Source organism: Stegostoma tigrinum, chromosome 9, assembly GCF_030684315.1.
Source record: "Stegostoma tigrinum isolate sSteTig4 chromosome 9, sSteTig4.hap1, whole genome shotgun sequence".
NCBI lineage: Eukaryota > Metazoa > Chordata > Chondrichthyes > Orectolobiformes > Stegostomatidae > Stegostoma > Stegostoma tigrinum.
In genome coordinates this window covers 86842103-86868474 of record NC_081362.1, presented here as the reverse complement: position 1 = coordinate 86868474, position 26372 = coordinate 86842103, and the positions used below count along the sequence as shown (strand labels likewise).

The window sequence follows — 26372 nt, the reverse complement described above, 5'->3', positions numbered from 1 at the left end:
GTCAAACATTAAGATTGACAAGTCGCCAGGCCCAGACCAGATTTGTCCTCGGCTGCTTTGGGAAACGATTAATGCAATTGCTTCGCCACTTGCGAAGATCTTTGCATCCTCGCTCTCCACTGGAGTCGTACCTGAGGACTGGAGAGAGGCAAATGTAATTCCTCTCTTCAAGAAAGGAAATAGGGAAATCCTTGGCAATTACAGACCAGTAAGTCTCACGTCTGTTGTCTGCAAGGTGTTAGAAAGGATTCCGAGGGATAGGATTTATGACCATCTGGAAGAGCATGGCTTGATCAAATGCAGTCAACACGGCTTTGTGAGGGGCAGGTCATGCCTCACAAACCTTATCGAGTTCTTTGAGGATGTGTCTAGAAAAGTTGATGAGGGTCGAGCTGTGGATGTGGTGTATATGGACTTCAGCAAGGCATTTGATAAGGTTCCCCATGGTAGGCTCATTCAGAAGGTCAGGAGGAATGGGATACAGGGGAACTTAGCTGTCTGGATACAGAATTGGCTGGCCAACAGAAGACAGCGAGTGGTAATAGAAGGGAAATATTCTGCCTGGAAGTCAGTGGTGAGTGGTGTTCCACAGGGCTCTGTCCTTGGGCCTCTACTGTTTGTAATTTTTATTAATGACTTGGATGAGGGGATTGAAGGATGGGTCAGCAAGTTTGCAGACGACACGAAGGTTGGAGGTGTCGTTGACAGTATAGAGGGCTGTTGTAGACTGCAGTGGGACATTGACCGGATGCAGAGATGGGCTGAGAGGTGGCAGATGGAGTTCAACCTGGATAAATGCGAGGTGATGCATTTTGGAAGGTTGAATTTGAAAGCTGAGTACAGGATTAAGGATAGGATTCTTGGCAGTGTGGAGGAACAGAGGGATCTTGGTGTGCAGATACATAGATCCCTTAAAATGGCCATCCAAGTGGACAGGGTTGTTAAGAAAGCATATGGTGTTTTGGCTTTCATTAACAGGGGGATTGAGTTTAAGAGTCATGAGATCTTGTTGCAGCTCTATAAAACTTTGGTTAGACCGTACTTGGAACACTGTGTCCAGTTCTGGTCGCCCTGTTATAGGTAAGATGTGGATGCTTTGGAGAGGGTTCAGAGGAGGTTTACCAGGATGCTGCCTGGACTGGAGGGCTTATCTTATGAAGAGAGGTTGACTGAGCTCGGACTCTTTTCATTGGAGAAAAGGAGGAGGAGAGGGGATCTAATTGAGGTATACAAGATAATGAGAGGCATAGATAGAGTTGATAGCCAGAGACTATTTCCCAGGGCAGAAATGGCTAGCACGAGGGGTCATAGTTTTAAGCTGGTTGGAGGAAAGTATAGAGGGGATGTCAGAGGCGGGTTCTTCACACAGAGTTGTGAGAGCATGGAATGTGTTGCCAGCAGCAGTTGTGGAAGCAAGGTCATTGGGGACATTTAAAAGACTGCTGGACATGCATATGGTCACAGAAATTTGAGGGTGCAGTCATGAGGATCAATGGTCGGCACAACATTGTGGGCTGAAGGGCCTGTTCTGTGCTGTACTGCTCTATGTTCTATGTTCTAACACTACACACCTGCTGCCATTTCAGAAGTAATTCAAAAGATGTTGAAGCTGCAACACGGTGAGATTGCTTAGCCCACTCTGTTTTTACCCCAGCCCTTTGCAGTTCCAGCAATACTTCCCCAGTTCCACTTCATTAGTTTTGTTCTGCTTTACTGCTAGAGTCTGTTTTGAAATTCTCAGGAGAACTGGGCCTATCTGCTTTAAATGTGATAAAGAATATAAACCTCGCCTGTTGAGCAAATACAGGACAACGATCGGCTGTTTACCAGTGGCACTTAAAAACTCTGCATGGAACAGCCTGCTTATTTATCACGTCCCTTTTCAAACATTGGAACAGTTTTATGAGGCTTCAGCATTAGCTTCACCTGCTGTTCAATGGTTATTCTGTCACTTCTCCATAATCTGTTCTCCAATACACGTCCTTTCCACCAGTATAAACCCTAAACATTTTTCCATGTGCCAAAATGGGCACCTTCAGTTGTAATTCAGGACACCGTGCAACACAAGGTCAGTATCTATATTACTAATTCTAATAACTGTTGAACGCTTATATTGGTTAAAAAGACTGCTTTAGGCAAGAGAGAGCGATTGAAATGTATAAAAATACATAGGGGAAGAGTTTCAATTATTAGAAACATACAGATTCTTTATGTAAATGGAATTGTTTCAGAAATGGAATGATAAATATATTTAATTTTTTAAAAATCAGACAATCCTCAGTACTACAACAAAAAAGGACATATCAATTTCTGAGGAAGGGTCACCGGACCCAAAACGTTAACTCTGTTGCTTCCTTCACAGATGCTGCCAGACCTGCAGAGCTTCTCCAGCAACTTTGTTTTTGCTCCTGATTTACAGCATCAGCAGTTAGAACATAGAACATAGAACATAGAACATAGAGCAGTACAGCACAGAACAGGCCCTTCAGCCCACAATGGTGTGCCGACCATTGATCCTCATGCATGCACCCTCAAATTTCTGTGACCATATGCATGTCCAGCAGTCTCTTCAATGACCCCATTGACCTTGCTTCCACAACTGCTGCTGGCAACGCATTCCATGCTCTCTCAACTCTCTGTGTAAAGAACCCGCCTCTGACATCCCCTCTATACTTTCCACCAACCAGCTTAAAACTATGACCCCTCATGCTAGCCATTTCTGCCCTGGGAAATAGTCTCTGGCTATCAACTCTATCTATGCCTCTCATTATCTTGTATACCTCAATTAGATCCCCTCTCCTCCTCCTTTTCTCCAATGAAAAGAGTCCGAGCTCAGTCAACCTCTCTTCATAAGATAAGCCCTCCAGTCCAGGCAGCATCCTGGTAAACCTCCTCTGAACCCTCTCCAAAGCATCCACATCTTTCCTATAATAGGGCGACCAGAACTGGACGCAGTATTCCAAGTGCGGTCTTCTTTTGGTTTTTGTATTAATTTAAAAGTCTGACTCAGGTTCACATATTTAAGCTACCTCCTATGTCATGAATCAGAGAGATAAACTTTTTGTCATTGTTGAGATGCCGGACTACTGGACTAAGTCAATTCAAAGCACCCCTCACTTTAGGTAAACCGATTTATGATTAGATATGATGTGTGACGGTGCATGAAATTCGAGGAACAGAAAAAACTCAGAGAATTGTTATAGTTCAGAAGGAGGCCACTTGGTCGTCATGACAGCATTAGCTCTCTGAATGTTTTGACTGAGAACCAATCTCCAGCCTGTTCCTTGTAACCCTGCACTTTCTGTCCATTTAAATAATCATCCAGTACCTTCTTAAATGAACCTGCCTCCAAAACTCTTCCAGGTGATGCATGCCAGACCCTAACTACTCGCGGTAGTGAACATTTCTTTTCCCCCAATTCCACCTTTAGTTCTTTTGCAAAACTCTAAAACTGGGGCCTCTGGTTCTTGATCCATTTATGACTAGAATACCTTAATTACTCTTAGGTCAAGTCTTCTCATAGCCTTCTCCTTTCCAAGGAAAACAGCCCCAATTTCTCCAATCCATCCTTATAACTGAAGCATTTCTGGCCAGGACCATTGTCGTAAACTTCTTCTGCACTCCCTCCAGTGCATTCGTGCCCTTCTTATAGTATGACTGGGCAGCTAGTTTGCAATGTAGAGTGACACCAACAACATAGGTTCAATTCCCACGCTGGCTGAGGTTACCATGAAGTCCCTGCCTTCTTAACCTCTCCACTCACCTGCGACATGGTGATTCTCAGGTAAAACCACCACGAGTGGTCTCTCTCTGAGGGGAGAGAGGGAGAGACAGGGAGAGAGGGGGAGAGAGAGCAGCCCTATTGTCTGGTAAGACTGTGATGACTTTAGCCTTTGAGGTCCAAAGAGTGTCCTGTATAAGTTTATCATAACTTCACTGCTGTTTTACTCTGTAATCCTATTCTAAGCCTTGAAAACTGTAAACTCTATTGCAACCTTCGTGTGCATATGACTTAAGTACATATATACCCAGAACTTTCTGATCCTGCACATCCCATAGGATAATGACCTTTACTTTATATTGTTGCTTCATATTATTTTTACCAATGTGCAGCACTTCAATATCTCCGCATTGAACTTCATCTGCCACCTTTCTGCCCAGTCCACCAATGTTTAGTGCCACTTTGAAATTCTACGTTGACTTCACAGACCATTATTCTCCCAAATTTTGTGCCATCTACAAACTTTGAAACTGACCTCTGCATGCCAAGATCTTGATCGTTAATGTATATGAAAAAAGCAAGGATCCTAAAAGCCATCCCATTTCAAACTTTCTTCCAGTCTGAAAAATTACTCTCTGTTTTCTATCTCTCAATCATTGTATTTGTAACTATCCTTCTTATTCCATGACTTTCTTCACAAGTCTGTTGTGTGGCACCGTATGAAATAGCTTTTGGAAGTCCATTTACACCACATCAACAGCCCTCCCCCATCAACCCTCTCCAGAAAACCCCTGCAAGTCAGTCAGACATGATATTCCCACAGTGAATTCTGGTTGACTCTTCTGAGTCAATCCACATTTTTCCATGTGACAATTAATTTCATCACAAATATTTATTTCTCAAAGTTTTCCGACCATCAAAATTAAAGTGGTCTGTAAATTGCTGGGGGGGCTAAAATTGTTTTAGAGGTAGTAGGAACTGCAGATGCTGGAGAATCTGAGATAATAAGGTGTAGAACTGGATGAACACAGCAGGCCAAGCAGCATCAGAGGAGCAGGAACAAAGAACAAGAAATAAAGAAAATTACAGCATAGGAACAGGCCCTTCGGCCCTCCAAGCCTGCACCAATCGAGACCCTCTGCCTAAACCTGTCATCTATTTTCTAATGGTATGTATCCCTTTGCTCCCTGCCCATCCATGTACCTGTCCAGGTACGTCTTAAAAGACACTAACGTGTCTGCGTCTACCACCTCTGCTGGTAACACGTTCCAGGCACCCTCTGCGTAAAGAACTTTCCACGCATATCTCCCCTAAACTTTCCTCCTCTCACTTTGAACTCATGACCCCTCGTAATTGAGTTCCCCACTCTGGGAAAAAGCTTCTTGCTATCCACCTTGTCTATAGCCCTCATGAAAGAAGGCTTTCTGAAGAAGGGTCCAGACCCGAAACGTCAGCCTTCCTGCTCCTCTGATGCTGCTTGGCCTGCTGTGTTCATCAAGCTCTACACCTTGTTATCTCTGTAAGTTGCTGGGCTGATCTTGACAATGTCTTTTGGACAATGGCATAATGCTTGCAAATTTCTTTTGCTTTGGCACCATCCCTGAATCCAGGGAAGATTGAAAGACTATAGCCAGCATCTCTGTGATGTCATGGGATCATAGGATCCCTGGAGTGTGGAAGCAGGGCATTCAGCCCATCGATTCCACACGGCCCCTCCAAAGTGCATCCTACCCAGACCCACACCCCTACCATATAACCCCACATATATCCTATGGCTAGTCCACCTAGCCTGTACATCCTGTCTCATTTCCTTCAATATTCTTGGAGGTAGCTCATTTGTTGCCTTATCAACTTTATGTGCCAACAGCTTATCCAACACCTCTTTCAGTTCTACTTTAAATCTTTTGTGGCTGAGTTTACTCCTCTGTAACTATCACCTGGGCAGAATGTAGAACCACAGCAACCAGAAAATGTTAGCATTTTGACCATTTAATCGCAGCTGAAAAGCTACAGAGATCTCTTCTAGAGGGCAACTTGGAGGGCAGCAGAAAGAGGGTTGACCTGGGTTTAGTTGGATACTGGATGTTATAGAGTGGTTGTAGACAGGTTACAGTGGACGCATGAATATACATTAGGATAGCTGAGTGTGACATACCATGACAGCAGAAAGTGCTGGAGAAACTCAGCAGGTCTGTCAGCACCTGCGGCGAGAGAAACAGAGTTTCTAATTTCGAGTTCAGTATGACTCTATTTTGGAACCTAGAAGAGAGATCAGTCAAAATGCATAAAATTATGGAAGAGACTCAATCATTGTAAATGTAGAGATACTCCACGCAAATGATTCAATTTCCTGTTCTCCATTCCATAAACAGTCAACTCCTTCTGGAGTATAACACCACAGGAAAGCTGACAATTTATTCAAATATTTCTGTCACACCTGATCTTGTTTTTAATCAGGACAAATACAATATTAAATGAACTTTATGTGCCTTTCTTCAAGGTTTGGCGAACAACAGTCAGAATTAGAACACAGTAGTAACCTAGCAACCTTTCGGGCAATCTAGATTCAGAATTAATAGCCCTGAATTTTATTCAGCAAATAAAAATTCACCCTGTGCTTCCTTTAAATTGAATGAAGATTTCTGCTCAACCACCGCTGCTGCTCACCTCCTCCTCAACTAAGTCATCCTTTAGTAGAAAAGAAAATCTAAAACATTTTGAATCTTTGATTCCTTGAAATTTCAAACAATGTCCTGAAAGTCTTAAATTCCACGTCCAGGGCTATAACTTTCAGAAACATTTTCCATATCTGCAAAGATGCTAACATTTCCACCAGGACCAACTTATTCTTCTCCTCCCCATCAGAGGTTGCAAGAGGCAATATTTTCTCATGACTAAGCCTTCAGTTCAGGAATCAGCCTCATAGACAAGTTCTGACCCAATTCAGAGACTGAGAAGCTAATTATAAGTAGCTAGGTGACATCAACTCAGCTCTGCATACACTGACTGAACCTTGCATCACCTAAGTGTGTGCAACATAGCATGACCCAAGTCTTATCATGTCTTACTGCACTTGATCAGGTCCCAGAAAACATTACAAGCCCCATTTTATGTTGGCATTTTTTTGATGTTGTGCCATTTTATATGCTCTTTCAGAGCTGTGGCTATAAGAGCGGGTTAGAGGTTGGGAAATAAGTGGTGAGTATCTCATCTTCTAACTCTCCAAAATGTGACCGCCATCTACAAAGCACCAGTCTTGAGTGAGATGGAATGCCATCATCTCGATGTACCTGGATAAGTGCATCTCCAAAAAGCTCAACATTATGCAGGACAAAACTGCCTGCCTGACTGGTGTACCATTCACTACCTTGAATAGTCACTCCCTCCACTACTGCACAGTGTCAGCAGTGTGCACCATCTACAAATTGCACTGCATCAATTAACCAAGGCTGTTCAATAGCACTTTTCAGACCTGTGAACTCTCCCAACCTCGAATGAGAACAGATGTATGGAAAAACCACCACTTGCAAGTTCACCTTCAAGCTAAACACTATTCCCATATGGAACTATATTGCTGTTCCACCATTATTACTAGGAAGAAAAATCCAAGAACTCCCTTCCTAAATGCACTGAGAATAACTATACCATACGGACTGCAATAGTTCATAGAGGTAGCTTATCACTATCTCCTCAAGGGAGGTTAGAGAGGTCCCTCAAATTAACACCACTAAATATAGATTATCTGATAGTTTATCAATGCTATTGTGAGACCTTACTTTACACATTTTGGCTGCTGCATTTGGTTACATGACCACAGTAGTGAACATATCAGAAGTGCTTTGATTTGGAACATCCTAAGAACATGAAATATATGAAACGAGCATTTGCGTATCATTAAATTTGTGTGTTGAGTCAAATGAGATGAAGGTCATTGGTTTCAGCAAATAGAACTTTTTTAAAGTCACATCAACAATTTCAACTGCATTCTGAGGAAGGGTCACCGGACCCTAAACATTAACTCTGCTTTCTCCTTCACAGATACTGCCAGACCTGGGAGCTTTTCCAGAACTTTGTTTTTGTTCCTGATTTGCAGCATCCGCAGCTCTTTTGGCTTCTATTCAACAATTTCAACGTCTGTTAAAAGGACAGGAGAGATGTGTTCTGCCTTGCATTGCACCTTAAAAGAAGAAAACACCATTCCAAAGTGTCAGGGCTGTGCTTTCAAGGAGTGCAGGCTGGAACATTGAGACTACAACCAAGTCAGCAACAATCTTGTTGAATGGCAGAACAGGTTTAGAGGGTCAATTGGCTTCTATGCCGGCTCCAACATTCACTCTGCAACACTTCCCTCATTGAGCTATTAAGGAAAAATATAAATAAAATTGTCAACTTGAGCAACCATGGATGTGGACAGCTGGCTGGAGAACTGCTGAGTCTTTAACTAGAGACACTTTGCTGACTGAAGCAATTAGCCCATCGTAAATTACAATTCAGGCAGTGCAATCATTGGTGCAAATATGAGGTGCCTGGTGATTAAATCAGTATATATGTCAGTACAAAACTGCCACTTGTTTGGCAGGCAGCCTTGCAAGATTGTTATGTTCTCTTCTAAGGAGAAATTAATTCACACATTGACTTTAATGGGTGGGAATGATATAGCAGCTTGATGGCTGGTTGTGTATTGTATTGCTTCCCCCAATCCCATTGGCAGAAGAGTGACTCTTACTCCACATCATTGTGATCCTTCCATTTCCCACTCCAGTTTCAGCATTTTCTTTATAACAAAGTGTAATGCTGGATGAACACAGCAGGCCAAGGAGCATCTCAGAAGCACAAAAGCTGATGTTTTGGGCCTAGACCCTTCATCAGAGCATCTGATGAAGTTCCCATTATCTCTCTCAGCATTTTCTTTAGTTCTGTTGTGAGCTGGCAGGCCTACATTGCCTGCTATCAGAACTCATTGTCCTTGACTGAGAGTTTTGCTAAGGTCATTACTGAGGGCAGTGAAGAATCAACGACATTGGCCAGACTGGGCAAGCATGGCAGATTTCTTCCACAAAAGCAATAGTGAATCAGATGAGTATTTACAACAATTGTTGATAGTTTTACAGTTACCGACACTATGATTTGATTTCATTTCCAGACTTATTATTTGAATTTAAATTTCACCAGCTGCTCTGTGTGCATGTGCATGTCTGTGAGGATTGAATTTGAACCAATGCTTCCAAGGCATTAGCTTGGGCCTCTGATGACTATTACCACAAACCACCTTCGAAAGCTCAGTCATCCTGGGCAAAATTTTACCAGAGATCAGCTACGCAGCATTTTGTTGACTTTTATTAAGGGTTTCTCTCGCTGAGCTGAGGCCAAGTAGGATTTCTCTGCTGTTTTCCCAAGCTCGTCTCATTAATTGGGCACCACGTGCTTATAGTTCCCTGTTCATCATGTCCTCCTTCTTGCCACAGGTGCACGTACACACCACTGCCAGGACTTCCTGGTGCCAGCACCAGGTCAAGCAGCAACATTCCAGAGCTGCCCTGTACAATTTTCATGAATTGGCCCATCCTTGATGGATGAAGGGACCACCTTGTAGGCAAGGACCTGGAGATGCTGGTGAGCAAGTAGTGCCAGAGGAGGGCTGTTCTCTTCCACCAAGACAGAAAAGGTCATCATGCCTGCAGAGCCCATGAGCCTGGTCTGAGGTGGTACTTGGGTCAATGTGGTATCTGTGGTCTCGAGGAAGGAAGTCAATGGCAATCTCCATTCTGGAAGGGTAAGTACCACCACCTTCTCTCTGCTACTTCACTCCACCTCTGCAGCTGCTTTCACCTCCCACCAAGGCTCATGCTGTTGCATGTACATCTTCCTTCATGCACTCTCGCCCAATTCATTCCAACTAACCCTGCATGCACTCTGCACTGTTAACTTATTACCATTCTAGACACCTCACCATCTTTGCCCCAGCTGCGTCACCTTCAGACCTCTCCATCTCTCTCATTCCAAGAGAAAACTACCCACAATGGGGCAAAGACAGCCAGGTTGAGTGGTGCAATGAGAAGAGTATCCTACTGGCCCTGACTGGTGATAACCTTGGTGATGTTCAAATCAACATGTCACGGCGACAAGTAAAAATTATTGTACATTGCTGTGCCGTTCTCCCATTAGTGTCACTATTCATGTGCTCTTAAAATACCTGAACATCAATCCCTTTATCATGCTACTTTCTCTCCTGCAAGCAACCACCATGGTAGTCCTTCTCCAACTCTGGAGGTCTAAACCACAGATCCTTCAGAGGAAATACAGGCAAGTCTGCCTCTTCCATGCTATACCAGCTCAGATATTGACACCTCAGTGGGTATTTTTACTAAGTTAGAATCAGGAGCTCATTCTGGTGAGCACATCACTGCCATGTCTCTATAGGTGGTTAAGGAATGAACAGCCCAGGTCACAGGCTCTCAGTGGGACTGCTGGAGATCAGGCACCTGCTTAGCTCAAACAGGACAGCGCTCCATGGAGTCGGCAAATTACTATGTTGTTGAAATGCACAAGCACATATAGAGCAATAGACAGGTTGGTTGGGGATCATTGGGAAAACTTACTCAAAGATTGAAGGACTCCACCAATGCTGTCTGCACTGTGTCACCTGGCCTTTATTTATAGGTTGATAGAGCCAGGTCAAGCACACTTAGTGTCTGCTGGATATCAACATGGTGCTGCACTCCATTCCTCCAGTCACCGTTTCTCAGCATCAACAGCAAAGTTGCAGGAACATGAGGGACCTCACTCCGAATGCTCTTTCCTTGCAAGGAGACATGGCAAGACCAGCCATGATGAGCCATTATAGGCTCCTCACTCTTCACGGTGCTCCAGAAGTGACTAGACCTTTCACCCTGTGTGCTACACTCAGCCCAATGGGAGGACATCAAGAAAGGTACATTAGCTCTGGGCAGGGCACACACAGCTTGTCTAGGCTTTCGATACATGAACCCTGGGGCTGCCTGACCGAACCTGCAAAGGCAACAGACTCCACTGTAGGACAGGTCCTCTCCACACGAGCTGTGGACCACGATGTAGCTGAGAGAACCAACCTTCTGAGGGCACATAAGGGAAAAGGGGGAAACTTCAATGTAAATATGTTCAATCTTCAACTGTGTGAACGTCCTTCTAGCTGCAAATGCAAGAATTCAGGTACAGAGCCTAGTCATCCTTAGCCATTATTCGGTCTAAGCTGTGAAGTGAACTGCTACTGCGCCACATGCAGGTTTGGAGAACTTGGAAAGTGCTGACTAACTTGACAACTAAGCTCTATCCTTCCAGCCAGCAATGTTGCAGGATGTGGTCAAGAATACTTCGGGCTAGGATTTAGATTCCACACAGGTTAATGTTTAAGGCTCACATTCACCATTTACTGCTTGCACGTATCTTTCATCTGTACTCTACAGGTGTCTATTTAATGCCAGTGCTCTTCGAAGGGCTTCACATCACATGAATATGAAGCCTCCCCCCTGACAGAATGGAACATTTACTGTCTTGTCTTGAAAACCTCTTGTTTTCAGCGGCTGCAGCGCGAGCCAGAGTGCCAACGGGAAGGTAAGGCTTTTTTTTTTGTTTTTCCCTGTATTAAAAACTTACCTTGTGCAGCAGAAGACCTCTTATTTTCAGGGTGGGTGTGCGGAGGGAACGCTAGCCAGGAAGAAACAGATAAATTCGGGTATTGGCTAAACCCAAAACATTACACATGTAGTGTCTCCTAGATGTCCTCCTTCTCTAACCAAAAAAGACTGTGTGGAGGTTCGGTAAGGTAACGCTTTTTTTGATTCTTCTTCTAGAAATCTGGAGTAGAGGGAATGGAAGCTAGGGCAGGTTGCATGCTCCTCTTGCAGGATGCAGGAAACAAGGGTCACTGCTGGTGTCCCCTCTGACTTCACCTGCCAGAAGCACACCCAACTCAGCTCCTCAAAAACCGTGTTAGGGAACTGGAGCTGGAGCTGAATGAATTCCCGATCATTCGGGAGGCTGAGGGGGCGATAGAGAGGAGTTACAGGGAGGTGGTCACACCCAAGATACAGGAAAAAGGTAGCTGGGTGATTGTCAGGAAGGGGAAAAGGAATAGGCAGACAGTGCAGGGATCCCCTGTGACCGTTCCCCTCAATAATAAGTACACCATTTTGGATACTGCATGGGCGGGGTGACCTACCTACCAGGGAAGGCCATAGTGGACAGGTCTCTGGCACTGAGCCTGGCCCTGTGGCAAAGAAGGGAAGGGAGGAGAATAGGAGAGCAATTGTAGTGGGGGATTCAATAGTAAGAGGCACAGACAGGCAGCTCTGTGGATGCGAACAAGATGAACATATGGTATGTTGCCTCCCAGGTGTCAGGGTCCGTGATGTCTCAGATCGTGTCTTCAAGATCCTTAAGGGGATGGGTGAACAACCAGCATCCACAAACCTGCCTGCCCTGGTCGACCCATTGTCTCAGCCTGTTCCTGCCCCACCGAACTCATCTCCACCTATCTGGACTCCATTTTCTCCCCTTTGGTCCAGGAACTCCCCACCTACGTCCGTGACACCACCCACACCCTCCACCTCCTCCAGAACTTCCAATTCCCCGGCTCCCAACACCTCATTTTCATCATGGACGTCCAGTCCCTACACACCTGTATTCCTCATGCAGATGGCCTCAAGGCCCCCCGCTTCTTCCTGTCCCGCAGGCCCGACCAGTCCCCCTCCACCGACACCCTCATCTGCCCAGCCGAACTTGTCCTCACCCTCAACAACTTCTCTTTCGATTCCTCCCACTTCCTACAGACAAAGGGGGTGGCCCAGGTAAACTTGAGGTTGGGGTGGAAGGTGTAGGTGAAGTGGATGAACTGTTCGAGCTCCTCTGACCCTGGCACCTGGGAGACAACATACCATCCATTCATATTGCTCGCATCCACAGAGCTGCCTGTCTGTGCCTCTTACTATTGAATCCCCCACTACAATTGCTCTCCTATTCTCCTCCCTTCCCTTCTTTGCCACAGGGCCAGGCTCAGTGCCAGAGACCTGTCCACTATGGCCTTCCCTGGTAGGCAGGTCACCCCACCCATGCATCCCTCACGTTCCTGGACCTCTCAGTCTCCATCTCAGGCAACCAGCTTGTAACTGATATCCATTTCAAGCCCACTGACTCCCACAGCTACCTAGAATATACCTCCTCCCACCCACCCCGCTGCATAAATTCCATTCCCTATTCCCAAATCCTCCGCCTCCGTCACATCTGCTCCCAGGATGAGGCATTCCACTCCTGCACACCCCCGATGCCCACGTTCTTCAAGGACTGCAACGTTCCCCCCGCAGTGGAAGGATGGGTGGATGACTGACCAGACTCCTGACCTAGCTCTGCATAGCTCCGTCTACCGTCCCGTGCACTGGCTGCATTGGGTCCACAAGGCCGACCATGGTCCACTCCCCAGACTGCAGAGGCATGGATCTCCTGACTTTCCCAAGCTGCTGGAATGTTATCAGAAGCTGCCTTGACTTAGGGGGAACACCTGAATAAAGGGTGTCACTCTTGTCAGATTGAAGTATGGTAATTTGGTTGAAGTACATGCATTGTGTTCACCACACAATCAGCAGGTGAGAGATTGATGTAGTACAGAACCTCACATTTACCATAGCCACGGAGAGGGAAAGGAGCAGTTACCAGGGCAAGATATTTAACTGGGGAAAAGGAAACTATGATGCTATCAGGTAGGAGTTGGGAAGTACAGATTGGGAGCAATTATTCCACAGAAAGGGCACAACAGACATGTGGAGACTGTTTAAGGTGCAATTGTTGCGAGTGATGCATAAATTTGTTCCTCTGAGACAAATAAGAAGGGGTAAGATTAAGGAGCCTTGGATGACGGGAACAGAGGTGCTTCTTGTCAAAAAGAAAAAGGCAGCTTACGTAACGTGGAGGAAGCAAGGGTCTAGCACAGCTTTAGAGGATTACAGGCTTGCTCGGAAGGAGCTCAAAAGTGGACTGAGGAGGGCCAGGAGGGGGCACGAAAAAGGCTTGGCAGGAAGGATTAGGGAGAACCTGAAGGCATTTTACTCATACGTGAGGAATAAGAAAATGATCAGGGAGAAGGTAGGACCAATCAGGGAGAAGGTAGGACCGATCAGGGAGAAGGTAGGACCGATCAGGGAGAAGGTAGGACCGATCAGGGAGAAGGTAGGACCGATCAGGGATAGCGTAGGGAACTTGTGCGTGGAGTCTGAGCAGATAGGGGAAGCCCTAAATGAGTTTTTTGCTTCAGTTTTCACTAAGGAAAGGGACCTTGTCGTGAATGAGAACTTTGAGGAGCAGGGAAACAGGCTTGAACAGATCGAGATTGAGGAAGTTGATGTGCTGGAAATTTTGGCGAGCATTAAGATTGATAAGTCCTCAGGGCCAAACCAGATATATCCTAGGTTGCTCCGGGAAGCGAGGAAGGAGGATGCTAAGCCGCTGGTGAAGATCTTTGCTTCCTCATTCTCCACGGGAGTCGTACCGGAAGGCTGGAGAGAGGCAAATGTCGTTCCTCTTTTCAAGAAAGGGAACAGGGAAATCCCTGGAAATTACAGACCAGTCAGTCTTACATCTGTGGTCAGCAAGGTTTTGGAAAGAATTCTGAGGGATAGGATTTATGGCTTTTTGGAAAAGCATAGCATGATTAAAGGGAGTCAGCATGGCTTTGAGAGGGGCAGGTCATGTCTCACAAATCTTACTGAGTTCTTTGAGGTCAGGAGACAGGTTGATGAGGGTTGAGCAGTGGATGTGGTGTACATGGACTTCAGCAAGGCATTTGATAAGGTTCCCCACGGCAGGCTCATTCATAAAGTCAGGAGGTATGGGATACAGGCTGTCTGGATTCAGAATTGGTTGGCTGACAGGAGGCAGAGAGTGGTTGTAAATGGTAAGTATTCTGCCTGGAGGTCAGTGCTGAGTGGTGTCCCGCAGGGCTCTGTTCTTGGGCCTCTGCTCTTTGTAGTTTTTATAAATGACTTGGATGAGGAGGTTGAGGCGTGGGTTAGTATGTTTGCATGATGACACAAAGATTGGAGGAGCCGTTGATAGTATCTAGGGCTATTGCAGGCTTCAGCGAGATATTGGCAATATGCAGAGCTGGGCTGAGAAATGGCAGATGGAGTTCAAGCTGGATAAATGCGAGGTGATGCATTTTGGAAGGTCGAACTTAAAAAGCTGAATATTGGATTAAAGGCAGGATTCTTGGCAGTGTGGAGGAACAGCAGGATCTTGGTGTTCAAGTGCATAGCTCCCTCAAAGTTGCCACCCAAGTGGATAAGGTTGTTAAGAAAGCATATGGTGTTTTGGTTTTTATTAACAGGGGGATTGAGTTTAAGAGCCGCAAGGTTATGCTGCAGCTCTGCAAAACCCTGGTGAGACCACATTTGGAATATTGTGTCCAGTTCTGGTCGCCCTATTATGAAAGATGTGGAGGCTTTAGAGAGGGTGCAAAGGAGGTTTACCAGGATGCTGCCTGGACTGGAGGGCTTGTCTTACGAGGAGAGGGTGACTGAGCTCGGACATTTCTCTCTGGAGAGAAGGAGGAAGAGAGTTGACCTGATCGAGGTGTACAAGGTAATGAGAGGAATGGATAGAGTCAAGAGCCAGACCTTTCCCCAGGGCAAGATTGACTGCCATGAGGGGTCATAGTTTTGAGGTGTTAGGAGGAAGGTATAGAGGAGACGTCAGAGGGAGGTTCTTCACCCAGAGTTGTGAGCGCATGGAATACTTTGCCAGTGGTAATCGTGGAAGCAGAGTCATCAATGACATGTAAGCGACTGCTGGACATGCACATGGACAGCAGTGAATTGAGAGGAATGTAGGTACGGTTATTTTATTTTTGGATTAGGATTAATCCACAGCACAATATTGTGGGCCGAAGGGCCTGTACCGTGCTGTACTTTTCTATGTTCTATAACAAAATGACCAGCCCTTTGCTAGTGAGTGCTGACAACCATGACTAGTCTCCCAGCACTGGGTCTGCATTAAAACACGGTAACTGTAATGCACCTTTAAGTTTTGGCTGAGGGAACAAAACACAATAAGGCAAGGCAGATATGCTGTGAGCCACCAAGTATGTACAAAGTGAGCGAGTGCTAAGACAATAATGAAAAGTCCAAGAATGCAGCCTGGTCCAATCTGCTTCAAAATGCAGCACTGAAGTGAAAAATTGCATTTTAAGTGAATCAGTTACGTGCCAGAGGCTGGTACATGTTCAATGGCAACAGACATGGAGAGTAGGGTGCAGGTAGTCATTGCCGATGGAATGTGTCCTGAGATGCTGGAGAGTGCTAGCCAAGATGGAAGTGTGGAGGAGCAAGCATCAAACTGGGGTCCCTAGGGTACCTGCCCCTTCACATCATGAATTTTTAGCATCTAGCTTCTCTCCAGCAGGTGGGAGAATGGGAAGCTGCAAGTAAGTGAGGTAAAATTAACAAGTAATGAGATGTGAATACATTCAATACTTGTTTCAAAATTGGGACTTTTTGCTCGCAAGACCTCACTCGATTTTCCCAATGTTCATGTGATTGCCCACTTTATTCAGTACCTGGGAAGATTTCAACTTTTAACTTCACGCAGTTTGTGATGTAGACCCACTGTAAACCTGAGCTGACAGCTATTTCACACAAGGTCCATATGCACCTCAGAGACCTGATCCCTGTGGGTCAGCAAAGGAAGACAAAAAACAGTCATTAAAGTAACATTAATTTATTGTGAAAAATTATATGTAGAGTCTGCATGTGTAAAGCCATTAAAAACATAAAACTGTGGCGGCTAGGTTATAAAAATTCACATCAGTTCCTAAAAAATAAAATCTCACACTAAATCCTCAATGAATATTTCTGCACAGATTGTGGAACATGAATGATCCTCTTTTCAAAAACAACACTGTCAACATACAATAAAATGCAATTTCAAATTACAGTTACTTAGTTTAATACCATACACAATATCAAACGGGTCCAGTTTGTCCATTCTACCAAGTGAGGCTGACTGGATTGTGGCAGAGAGCTAACATGGGGTCAACGGTTTCCTTCTCCTGCTGTAATGGCTCTGGCTCATAATTAAGTAAACCTCAGCTAATTAAAAAAAAGACAGTTATGAAAGAGACCAGCTTTGAATTCAGAAACCTTAATAAAGTTCCAAAGTTCTAATCTTAAAACAAGAAGTATCACTTTTTTTTAAACTATCACTTATTTTTCGCCTATGCTTGAAATGACAGATTGATGCTGGAACAAAACAATGAGCAATTCTGCCTTTAAGCATCAAGATCAAGCGCTCCTAAAACAGATGTGATTAAATCTCATTCGATAATATCTTAAATTTTAATTGCCGTAACCCCAAGCTCCAAATGAGCAGCCTGCTGTTGTGTGAGACATTTCCATTTTGTACCCTAATCAGAGGTTACATGGCTCAGATGGATTCAGTGTGATGCAGAATGACACAAAGGTTTGAATTCAATTTCCAACCACATGGTTTATGAAGGCTTCCTCATTTCTTTTCTGTATGCTTGTAGAGCAGTGCCACTCAAGTTACGCACCACCAATATCTCTGTATAATGGAGACACAGTCCTTTATGGGCCTTACAGCAGCCAATGCCATATCCTCTGTCAAGCCTGACCATCAATTTTAAGTGATATTCTTGTACTCTTGAAATGTGAGAATGTTCCAAACTTATTTCACCTTCCAGCAATGGATTTTCATCATGTCTACCTGGACGAGAGTCATATCTAGGTCGAAGAAGCTGAAAACAATGAGTGTTAACCCACTGTGCTACTCAACCCTCGAGGACATTTTCTAAAATGATCTAGCAATTATCAATAATTATAGGCAATCTCTTCAGATTTGATTTTGACCCATTGAACCCTTTAAGCCTACATATGGCTCCAGAACACTGACTTTGTAGTAGTCTTTAGTTACTCATTAGAAATAGTATACCAAGGGAGGTTTTCAGACATGGGAAACCACTTTTGTTATAAGTTTTTAAATTCGGCATACCCACATTCAACAGAATTGGTGTCAACCAAAAAATATCCTCATTAGCCTATGGAACAGTGATGTTCTTTTGGTAGTCTTTAAAATATGTATTTACAATACAGAAGTAGACCATTTGGCTCAACATGTCTATTCCATTGTTTATGCTACATGAGTCTCTTCTGACTGCTTGCAGTAAACGTGAGTAACCTATTAATACAAAACAAAAATGTGGATACTGGACACCTGAAACAAAAAGAAATTGTTGGAGAACTCTAGCAGCATTTGTGGATGGAAAATAATGTTAATGTTTTGAGTCAAGAGACCCTTCGTCAGAAAAGGTCACTGGATTCAAAACATAATCCAGGCTTCTCTCCACTGATGCACCAGTAACACTGTCTTCTTTTCCTTTCTGGGTGTATATCTGTTATCCCTTCAAAACATCTATACTATTCACTTCAACTGCACCTTGTGGTGGCAATCTTGCCTACAAGTGAAAATATCTTCCATAGGCTTACCTTATAATACTTTTCTAATATTTGAGGCCTATTATGTCTCAACGTATAGAGGATTTCAACTTTTAGCCATCTCTAGCTCAAGAGAAGAGCCCCAAAGCTTGTTGAATCTTTCCTGATAGGTTGCAGTAAAATTCAAGTAACTTTTCATTGCACCTTCTCGAGCACACCAACATCCTTTTTATAAAGTGGCAATATAAACTATTTTCAAATCTATTTCTCTTGCAAGTTTAATGACTGCAAACATCCATTGTTTGAAATTTGGCATTCTTGCATTTGTCCTGTCGAGTACCAGAGGAAAATCTTCAGTACCATGCTTCTTTTCAGGAAGATTCAAGAAAAACTCAATGCACAAGTCCAAGTTGTTGCAACAATTACATTTAGTTAGCTCTGTCATTGCAACCATTGCGCTGTCTTGATTCATAAATAGCAGGATTAAGATGGTAGGGCTGGCTTGGAAGACAGTTATGTACAGTCACTGAGACACTCTGGTTCATTAGTTTTATTCATCAAAATATTCATCTTGGAGGAACACTCCTGAAGGGAAGTCTAGGCTTTTCAAAGAAGGTGCTTTCTCCTCCTACAGCGGTAGAAATCTGAAAACTCTGACAACCTAGAACAACCCTCCAAAGCACTTTTGAAGCAAGGTCAATGGAAAAATTTAAGATGGAGGTATGCAGATTTGTTAGGTCAGTTAATTAAGGGGGCATGTAAACCATGAGGTTATTGAATAATGGAATAAGCTTGAGGGCTTATTCAGTTTCTGACATTGTTTTCTCCATGGATAGCAAAAATTATTGAAATATAAATATTGAAATCATACAAGTGAATTAATCTGGGCTTTGCTTAACAAGTCATTGTCTCCAGGATATCTTCCAATAGCACTTTATTTTCACCAGATTATCTAAGGATTTGCAGATTTCCTCCGCATTGACAAGATGATGTCTCTTTCATTTTTTCTTCAATGCAGTCGCATTTTGAGGTCTAGCACTTTGCTTCAACATCTGCTGGCGTGTATACTCCCACATGAGCAATGCTCCACTAACATGAACATTCAGTGATCGGATGATACCGCACTGTGGGATTTCCACACAAACATCAAGGTGTTGGATCAAATTGGCTGGAATTCCCTCTCGTTCATTCCTACAGAAATAAAATTGAACATGTCAACCTCAGTAAAAAAATCTGGCAGACTTTTCAAAATGGTAATATAAAGAGAGGATAAATGTCTTCAAGCAGCAGGCAGGAAACCTAAAGTTTAATCATCACAAGTTAAAATACCGTTCTGGTAGGTCAACAAGCAGTCTACATTTGAAAATAGAACAGAAATGTTTACTACCCAAATTTTTAATTCCTTGCAAACATCTGATTCCAATGTTGCAAGATTATCTTATCTTGGAATTTTCTTCAGTTATGCTTTCACGAACTGTCAGTGTTGCTAACTAGGCCAGTAGTGATTGGCCGCCCTAACTGGTCTTCGGATGATGACAAGCTGTTGTTTTAAATCACTGGACTAGGGGAGGAAATGGCCTAGTGGTATTATTGCTGGACCGTTAATCCAGGGAACCAGATAATGTTTGGGGACCCGGGTTTGAATCCTGCCATGGCAGATGGTGGAATGTGGATTCAATAAATATCTGTGATGACTGTGAATCCATTCTCAATTGTCCAGAGCCACAGCAATGTGGCTGACTCTGAACTGCCCTCTGGGCAATTAGGGATGGGTAATAAATGCGATCTAGCCAGCGACACCCTTATCCTGTGAATAAATAAAGAAAAAAACACCCACACAGCTCTGAGGGAATGGCATGATTTTGACCCAGTAACAGTAGAGGAATGTCAATGTTGTTCCAACTCAGGATGCTATGTGGCTATTTCAGAACCAAAGTCAGGAGTTAACCATATAGCTGTGGGTCTGGAGTCACATACTGGTAAGGCAGTTTTCCTTCCCTTCACGACATTAGTGAACCAGATGTGTGCTTCTGACAATTAATGAAGATTATCGACTTGAAAGGTCATAGAAAATATGCTGCTATAGAGGTGGGTTGTAAAGTGTTTGAACCAAAACTACTACAAGTTTTCCAGATTCAAGGATTTTATAGCAGAGCATTCAGAAAGCAGAGGCAGAATCAGACAGTCAGCGTGGATTTAAGAAGGGGATATTATGCTTGATAAATCTGTTGGAATTCTATGAAGATGTGAATTTTCACTTGGAATACTGCGTCCAGTTCTGGGCGCCCTATTATAGGAAAGATGTGGATGCTTTGGAGAGGGTTCAGAGGAGGTTTACCAGGATGCTGCCTGGACTGGAGGGCTTATCTTATGAAGAGAGGTTGACTGAGCTCGGTCTCTTTTCATTGGAGAAAAGGAGGAGGAGAGGGGACCTAATTGAGGTATACAAGATAATGAGAGGCATAGATAGAGTCGATAGCCAGAGACTATTTCCCAGGGCAGAAATGGCTAGCACGAGGGGTCATAGTTTTAAGCTGGTTGGTGGAAAGTATAGAGGGGATGTCAGAGGCAGGTTCTTTACGCAGAGAGTTGTGAGAGCATGGAATGCGTTGCCAGCAGCAGTTGTGGAAGCAAGGTCATTGGGGTCATTTAAGAGACTGCTGGACATGCATATGGTCACAGAAATTTGAGGGTGCATCCATGAGGATCAATGGTCGGCACAACATTGTGGGCTGAAGGGCCTGTTCTGTGCTGTACTGTTCTATGTTCTATGTTCTATGTTCTATGTAACTAGTAGAACTGACAAGGGGGAGCCAATTGATGTCATATATTTGGACTTTCAGAAAGTATTTGACAAAGTCCCATATAAGAGATTAATGTGCAAGTTTAAAGTGTATAGGATGCAGAGATCCTCCAGCATGATCTCAACAGGTTCGATGAATGGGCACATCAGTGGCAGGTGCAGTATAACTTGCCTAAATGTGAGGTTATTCACTTCGGAAGTGAAAATAAGAAGTCACATTACTACCTGAATGGCTGTAATTTGGGAGAGGGGAGTATGCAACAGGACCTGGGCATCCTTGTGCGCCAGTTGCTGATGGTAAATAAGAACATACATAAGAGCTAGAAGCAGGAGTAGGCCATCCGGCCCCTCAAGTCTGCCCTGCCATTTAACAAGATCATGGCCGATCTTTTTGAGACTCAGCTTCACTTACCCACCCACTCACCATAACCCTTAATTCCTTTACTGTTCAAAAATCTATCTAGCCTTGCCTTAAAAACATTCATTCAGCGAGGTAGCTTCAACCGCTTCACTGGGCAGGGAATTGCACAGATTCACAACCCTTGGGGTGAAGAAGTTCCTCCTGACCTCATCTACACCTGCTTCGCTTTATTTTGAGGTGATGCCCTCTCATCCTAATTTCACCTGCTAGCGGAAACAGCCTCCCTGCCTCGACCTTATCTATTCCCTCCATAATCTTATATATTTCTATAAGATCTCCCCTCATTCTTCTGAATTCCAATGAGTATAATCCCAGTCTACTCGGTCTCTACTCATAATCTAACCCTCTCAACTCTGGAATCAACCGGGAGAATCTTCTCTGCACCCTTTCCAGTGCTAGAATATCCCTTCACAAGTAAGGAGACCAAAACTGCACGCAGTATTCCAGGTGTGGCCTCACCAGGATCCTATACAGCTGCAGCACAGCCTCCCTGTTTTTAACCTCCATCCCTCTAGCAATGGCGGACAAAATTCCATTTGCCTTTTTTAATTACCTGCTGCACCTGCAATCCCACTTTTAGTGATTCATGCACAAGGGCACCCAAGTTGCTCTGCACAGCAGCGTGCTGCAATTTTTTACCAATTAAAACATAGCCCATTTTCCTGTTAATCCTACCAAAATGGATGACCTCACACTTATCAACATTGTACATCATCTGCCAGACCTTTGCCCACTCACTTAGACTATCTATATCCCTCTGTAGGCTTTCAGTGTCTTCTGCACATTTTGCTCTACCACTCACCTTAGTGTCATCTGAAAATTTTGACACACCACACTTAATCCCCAACTACAAAACTTCAATGTAAACTGTAAACTACTGCAGTCCCAATACTGATCCCTGAGGCACACCACTAGCCACTGACCACAGAAAAAAAACACCCATTTACCCCTACTCTTTGCTTTCTACTGGTCAACCAATCCTCTATCCGTGCCATTACATTATCTGTAATACCGTGGGACTTTATCTTATGTAGCAGCCTTTAGTGTGGTATCTTGCTAAATGCCTTCTGGAAATCCAGATACACCACATCCACAGGTTCCCCAATGTCCACCATGCAAGTAATGTCCTCAAAAAATTCTAGCAAATTAGTTAAACATGGCCTATCCTTCATGAACCCATGCTGTGTGTTTCCAATGGGGCAATTTATAGCCGGATGTCTTGCTATTTCTTCCCTAATGACAGATTCAAGCATTTTCCGCAGTACCAAAGTTAAGCTAACTGGCCTATAGTTGCCTGCTTTTTGTCTAATTACTTTTTTAAAGAGTGGCGATACATTGTCTATTTTCCAATCTGCGGGAACCATCCCACAGTCCAGTGAATTTAGGTAAATAATTACTAGTGCATTTGCTATTTCCCCCCATCACCCCTTTTAGTGCCCTGGGATGCATATCATCAGGGCCAGGAGACTTGTCTACTTTTAGCCCCATCAGCTTGCCCAGCACTGCCTCCTTAGTGATAATGATAGTTTCTAGGTCCTCGCTTGCTATAACCTTATTGCCATCAGTTTTTGGCATGTTATTTATGTCTTCCACTGTGAAGACCGACATGAAATAACTGGTTAATGTCATGGCTATTTTCTCATTACCAGCTATTAAAGTGGCCTTCTCATCCTCTGAAGGACCAATGTTTACTTTCGCCACTCTTTTACAATTTACATATTTATAGAAACTTTTGCTGCCTGTTTTTATATTCTGAGCTAGTTTACTCTCATTATCTATATTACATTTCTTTATAATTTTTAGTGGCTTACTGTTGGCCTTTAAAGATTTCCCAGTCTACTAGTTTCCCACTACTCTTTGCTTTTTTGTATGTGTTTTTTTTTCAATCTGATACTTTCCTACATTTCCTCAGACATCCATGGCTGGCTCTCTCGTTTCCTATAGTTCATCCTGATCACTGGAATATACTTCTGCTGAGCACTATGAAAAATTGTTTTGAAAGTCCTCCACTGTTCCTCAATTGACCCACCTCAAAGTTTTTGCTCTCATTCTACCTTAGCTAACTCCTCCCTCATTCCTTCATAGTCTCCTTTGTTTAAGCACAGGATATAGGTACTGGATTTAACCTTCTTGTGTTCCATCTGTATTTTAAATTTGATCATACATGATTGCCCCTTCCGAGAGGATCACTGTGAGATTATTAATTATTCCTGTCTCATTACACAGGACTAGATCTAGGATAGCTTGCTCCCTCGTAGGTTCCATTACACACTGTTCAAGGAAATTATCGCGGATGTATTCTATGAACCCCTCCTCAAGGCTGCCACGACTGACCTGGTTTGACCATTCAAAATGTAGATTAAAATCCCCCATGATAATTGCTGTACCATTTTTACATGCATTAGCTACTTCTATGTTTATTGCCTGCCCCACCACAATGTCATTATTTGGTGACCTGCAGACCAAGCCTATCAGTGACTTCTCCCTGCTATTCCTAATTTCCACCCAAATGGATTCAACGTTTGTTCAGTTGAACCAATATCATCTCTCACTACCGCCCTGATATCATCTTCAAAAATCAGAACAACACCACCTCCCTTACCTTCCTATCTGTCCTTCCGAACAGTTTGATACCCCTGGATATTTAACTCCCAGATATGACCATCCTATAACTATGTCTCTGTAATGGCCACTAAATCACACCCATTTGCCATGATTTGCACCGTCAACTCATCCACCTTGTTTCGAATGCTCCGAGCTTTTAGATAAAGTGCCCTTATGCCAGTGTTTGCATCTTCTTTTTGGGTCCTATTACCTCCAGTACTAACTGCTCTTGAGTTCTCCTTCCCTTTAACATTTTACCTAATTTTCAATGGAGTCAAAGCTTCCTCGTCACCTGCTAACCTGCCTTACATTAATTATTATTCTCCCTCTACGCTCACTTCTCCCTTCCCCTCTACTTACTAGTTTAAAGTTCTATAAACCACCCTATTTACCCTTTTTTCCAGAACACTGGACCCAGCCCTGTTCAGGGGGAGTCCATCCCAGCAGTATAGATCACTCCTATCCCAGAATTGATGCCAGAGCCCCATGAAAAGGAAACCCATTTTCCCACACCACTCTTTTAGCCACAAAGTAAGCCACATGGTTAGCATGCAGGTGCAGTAGGTGGTAAAGAAGGCAAATGGTATGTTGGCCTTCATTGCAAGAGGTTCGAATAGAGGAGCAGGGATGTGTTGTTGCAGTTGTACAGGGCCTCGGTGAGGCCACACCTGGAATACTGTGTGGGGTTTTGGTCTCCTTTTCTGAGGAAGGATGCTCTTGCTCTCGAGTGGTGCAGCAAAGGTTTATCAGGCTGATTCCAGGGATGGCAGCACTGACTTATGAGGAGAGATTGATTCAGTTGGGATTGTTTTCACTGCAGTTCAGATGAATGAGGGGGGATCTCAGAGGCTCAAAATTCTCACTTGATTAGACTTTTGAGTTGAACAATCAGCCATGATCATGAAGAATGACAGAGTAGGCTCAAAGGGCCAAATGGCCTGCTCCTGCTCTTGTCTTCTATGTTTCTATGTAAATATTAGCCCCAAAACATTTAAATTATGAAGATCAATGTTGAAGTGAGCTCTGGTTTAACAGACATAGAGACGTGCATTATTAAAGTGAAATCATCATCATTAACAACTCCATGATTAAAGGAATAATTCCCTATTATGACATCAGGAGCAAGCCTGGGCCAATAGGAACAGTAACAATGCCTCACAGAAGTAACCCAATTGCTAGTCCTTCTCAAAACCATACACAGTTCTTTTGCTCCTATAAATTTTCTGTCTCTTTTTACAGGACTTGCACAGGCCATATTTATCCCTCAACCAACGTCATTATGAAGTTGTTTGTGGGCAAATTTACTGAATGCTGTACAAATCATTTACTCAGTTCCCTACATTTTGGAAAGGCTGCACTGGGCTGTAAAGCATTTTGAGGCATTCGGATGCATTCCAAAGTGAAATAGATTGATATGAATCTAAGTCTTTCTAATAACAAAGTGTACAAACTTACAAATGCAAATTGTACAGTTTAGAAAAAGTATACAGAATGCTTCATGTGGCTCTACAAATGTTCTTCACAGTGACTGTTCTAGATCTTGGAGCATGATCTCGTCAGCCATCAGGCAAATATCTGATTAAAAACTCAGAGATACAAAGAAAAATAGATTTACAGATTGACCTATGTTTAACTCAGTTGACAATGACTCACTGTAGACTGCAAACTCAAGGCAAAAGGGAAAACAAAACACGGTCATATAAAGATGTGAACAGAACTCTGGTATCTTAGAATATTACACAGGCAATATCCCTCATGCTGGAGATAGGTGTTTGCAAATTAGAAAGAACATAAAGGCTCCACGAAAAACAAATCTGGCAAATAAGGATTCCTTTGGGCAATATACAAGTAAAGGCTGGTATGCATATGTTAACTGAGGGCACGACGAAATAAGGATCTGCATGATATGCCTGCTACTTTACCAGTTTAGAAATCTGGGAGTTGAAAGTGAAAATGGACTCCACAAAGGCTTATTGAAAACTGTGTTATACAAACGTAGCAGTCGATAACCGTTTTTGTATATGTAAGGCTTTCAGATGGACCGCGTATATTCATTTTCCAGTAATTCAAATGCCATTGTCCGCCCAATTAACCTCTTGGTTTTTCCATTGTACATGACGTGCACATCACTTAAATCAACTTTCCAGTTTTCCACACAGCAATGTTGTTTGCCCAGGACTGAACATAATCCTGGGAGCAAATATTGCTGCGAAAGTCTATAAACAACTTAAAGGATCGGAATAAAATCTGATTTATAAAAATTCAGAACACAACTTCTGATCTGCAAAATTTTTATCACGTTGATAAATGTTAAATGCTGGTCTCTGCTAGATTAATGTAATTGTTCCA

The 26372-nt window shown here is 43.5% G+C and overlaps 1 protein-coding gene across 1 annotated transcript in view; it reads right to left on the bottom strand.

The window, feature by feature from the left end:
* Positions 1 to 16492: 16492 nt before the first annotated feature.
* Positions 16493 to 26372, bottom strand: part of tarbp1 (TAR (HIV-1) RNA binding protein 1) — a 183163-nt gene continuing 173283 nt past the window's right edge. The window contains exon 32 of the mRNA XM_048536298.2: positions 16493 to 19386. Coding sequence (XP_048392255.1) covers positions 19194 to 19386 — 193 coding nt within the window. The 3' untranslated portion in view covers positions 16493 to 19193. The remainder of the gene's footprint in view (positions 19387 to 26372) is intronic.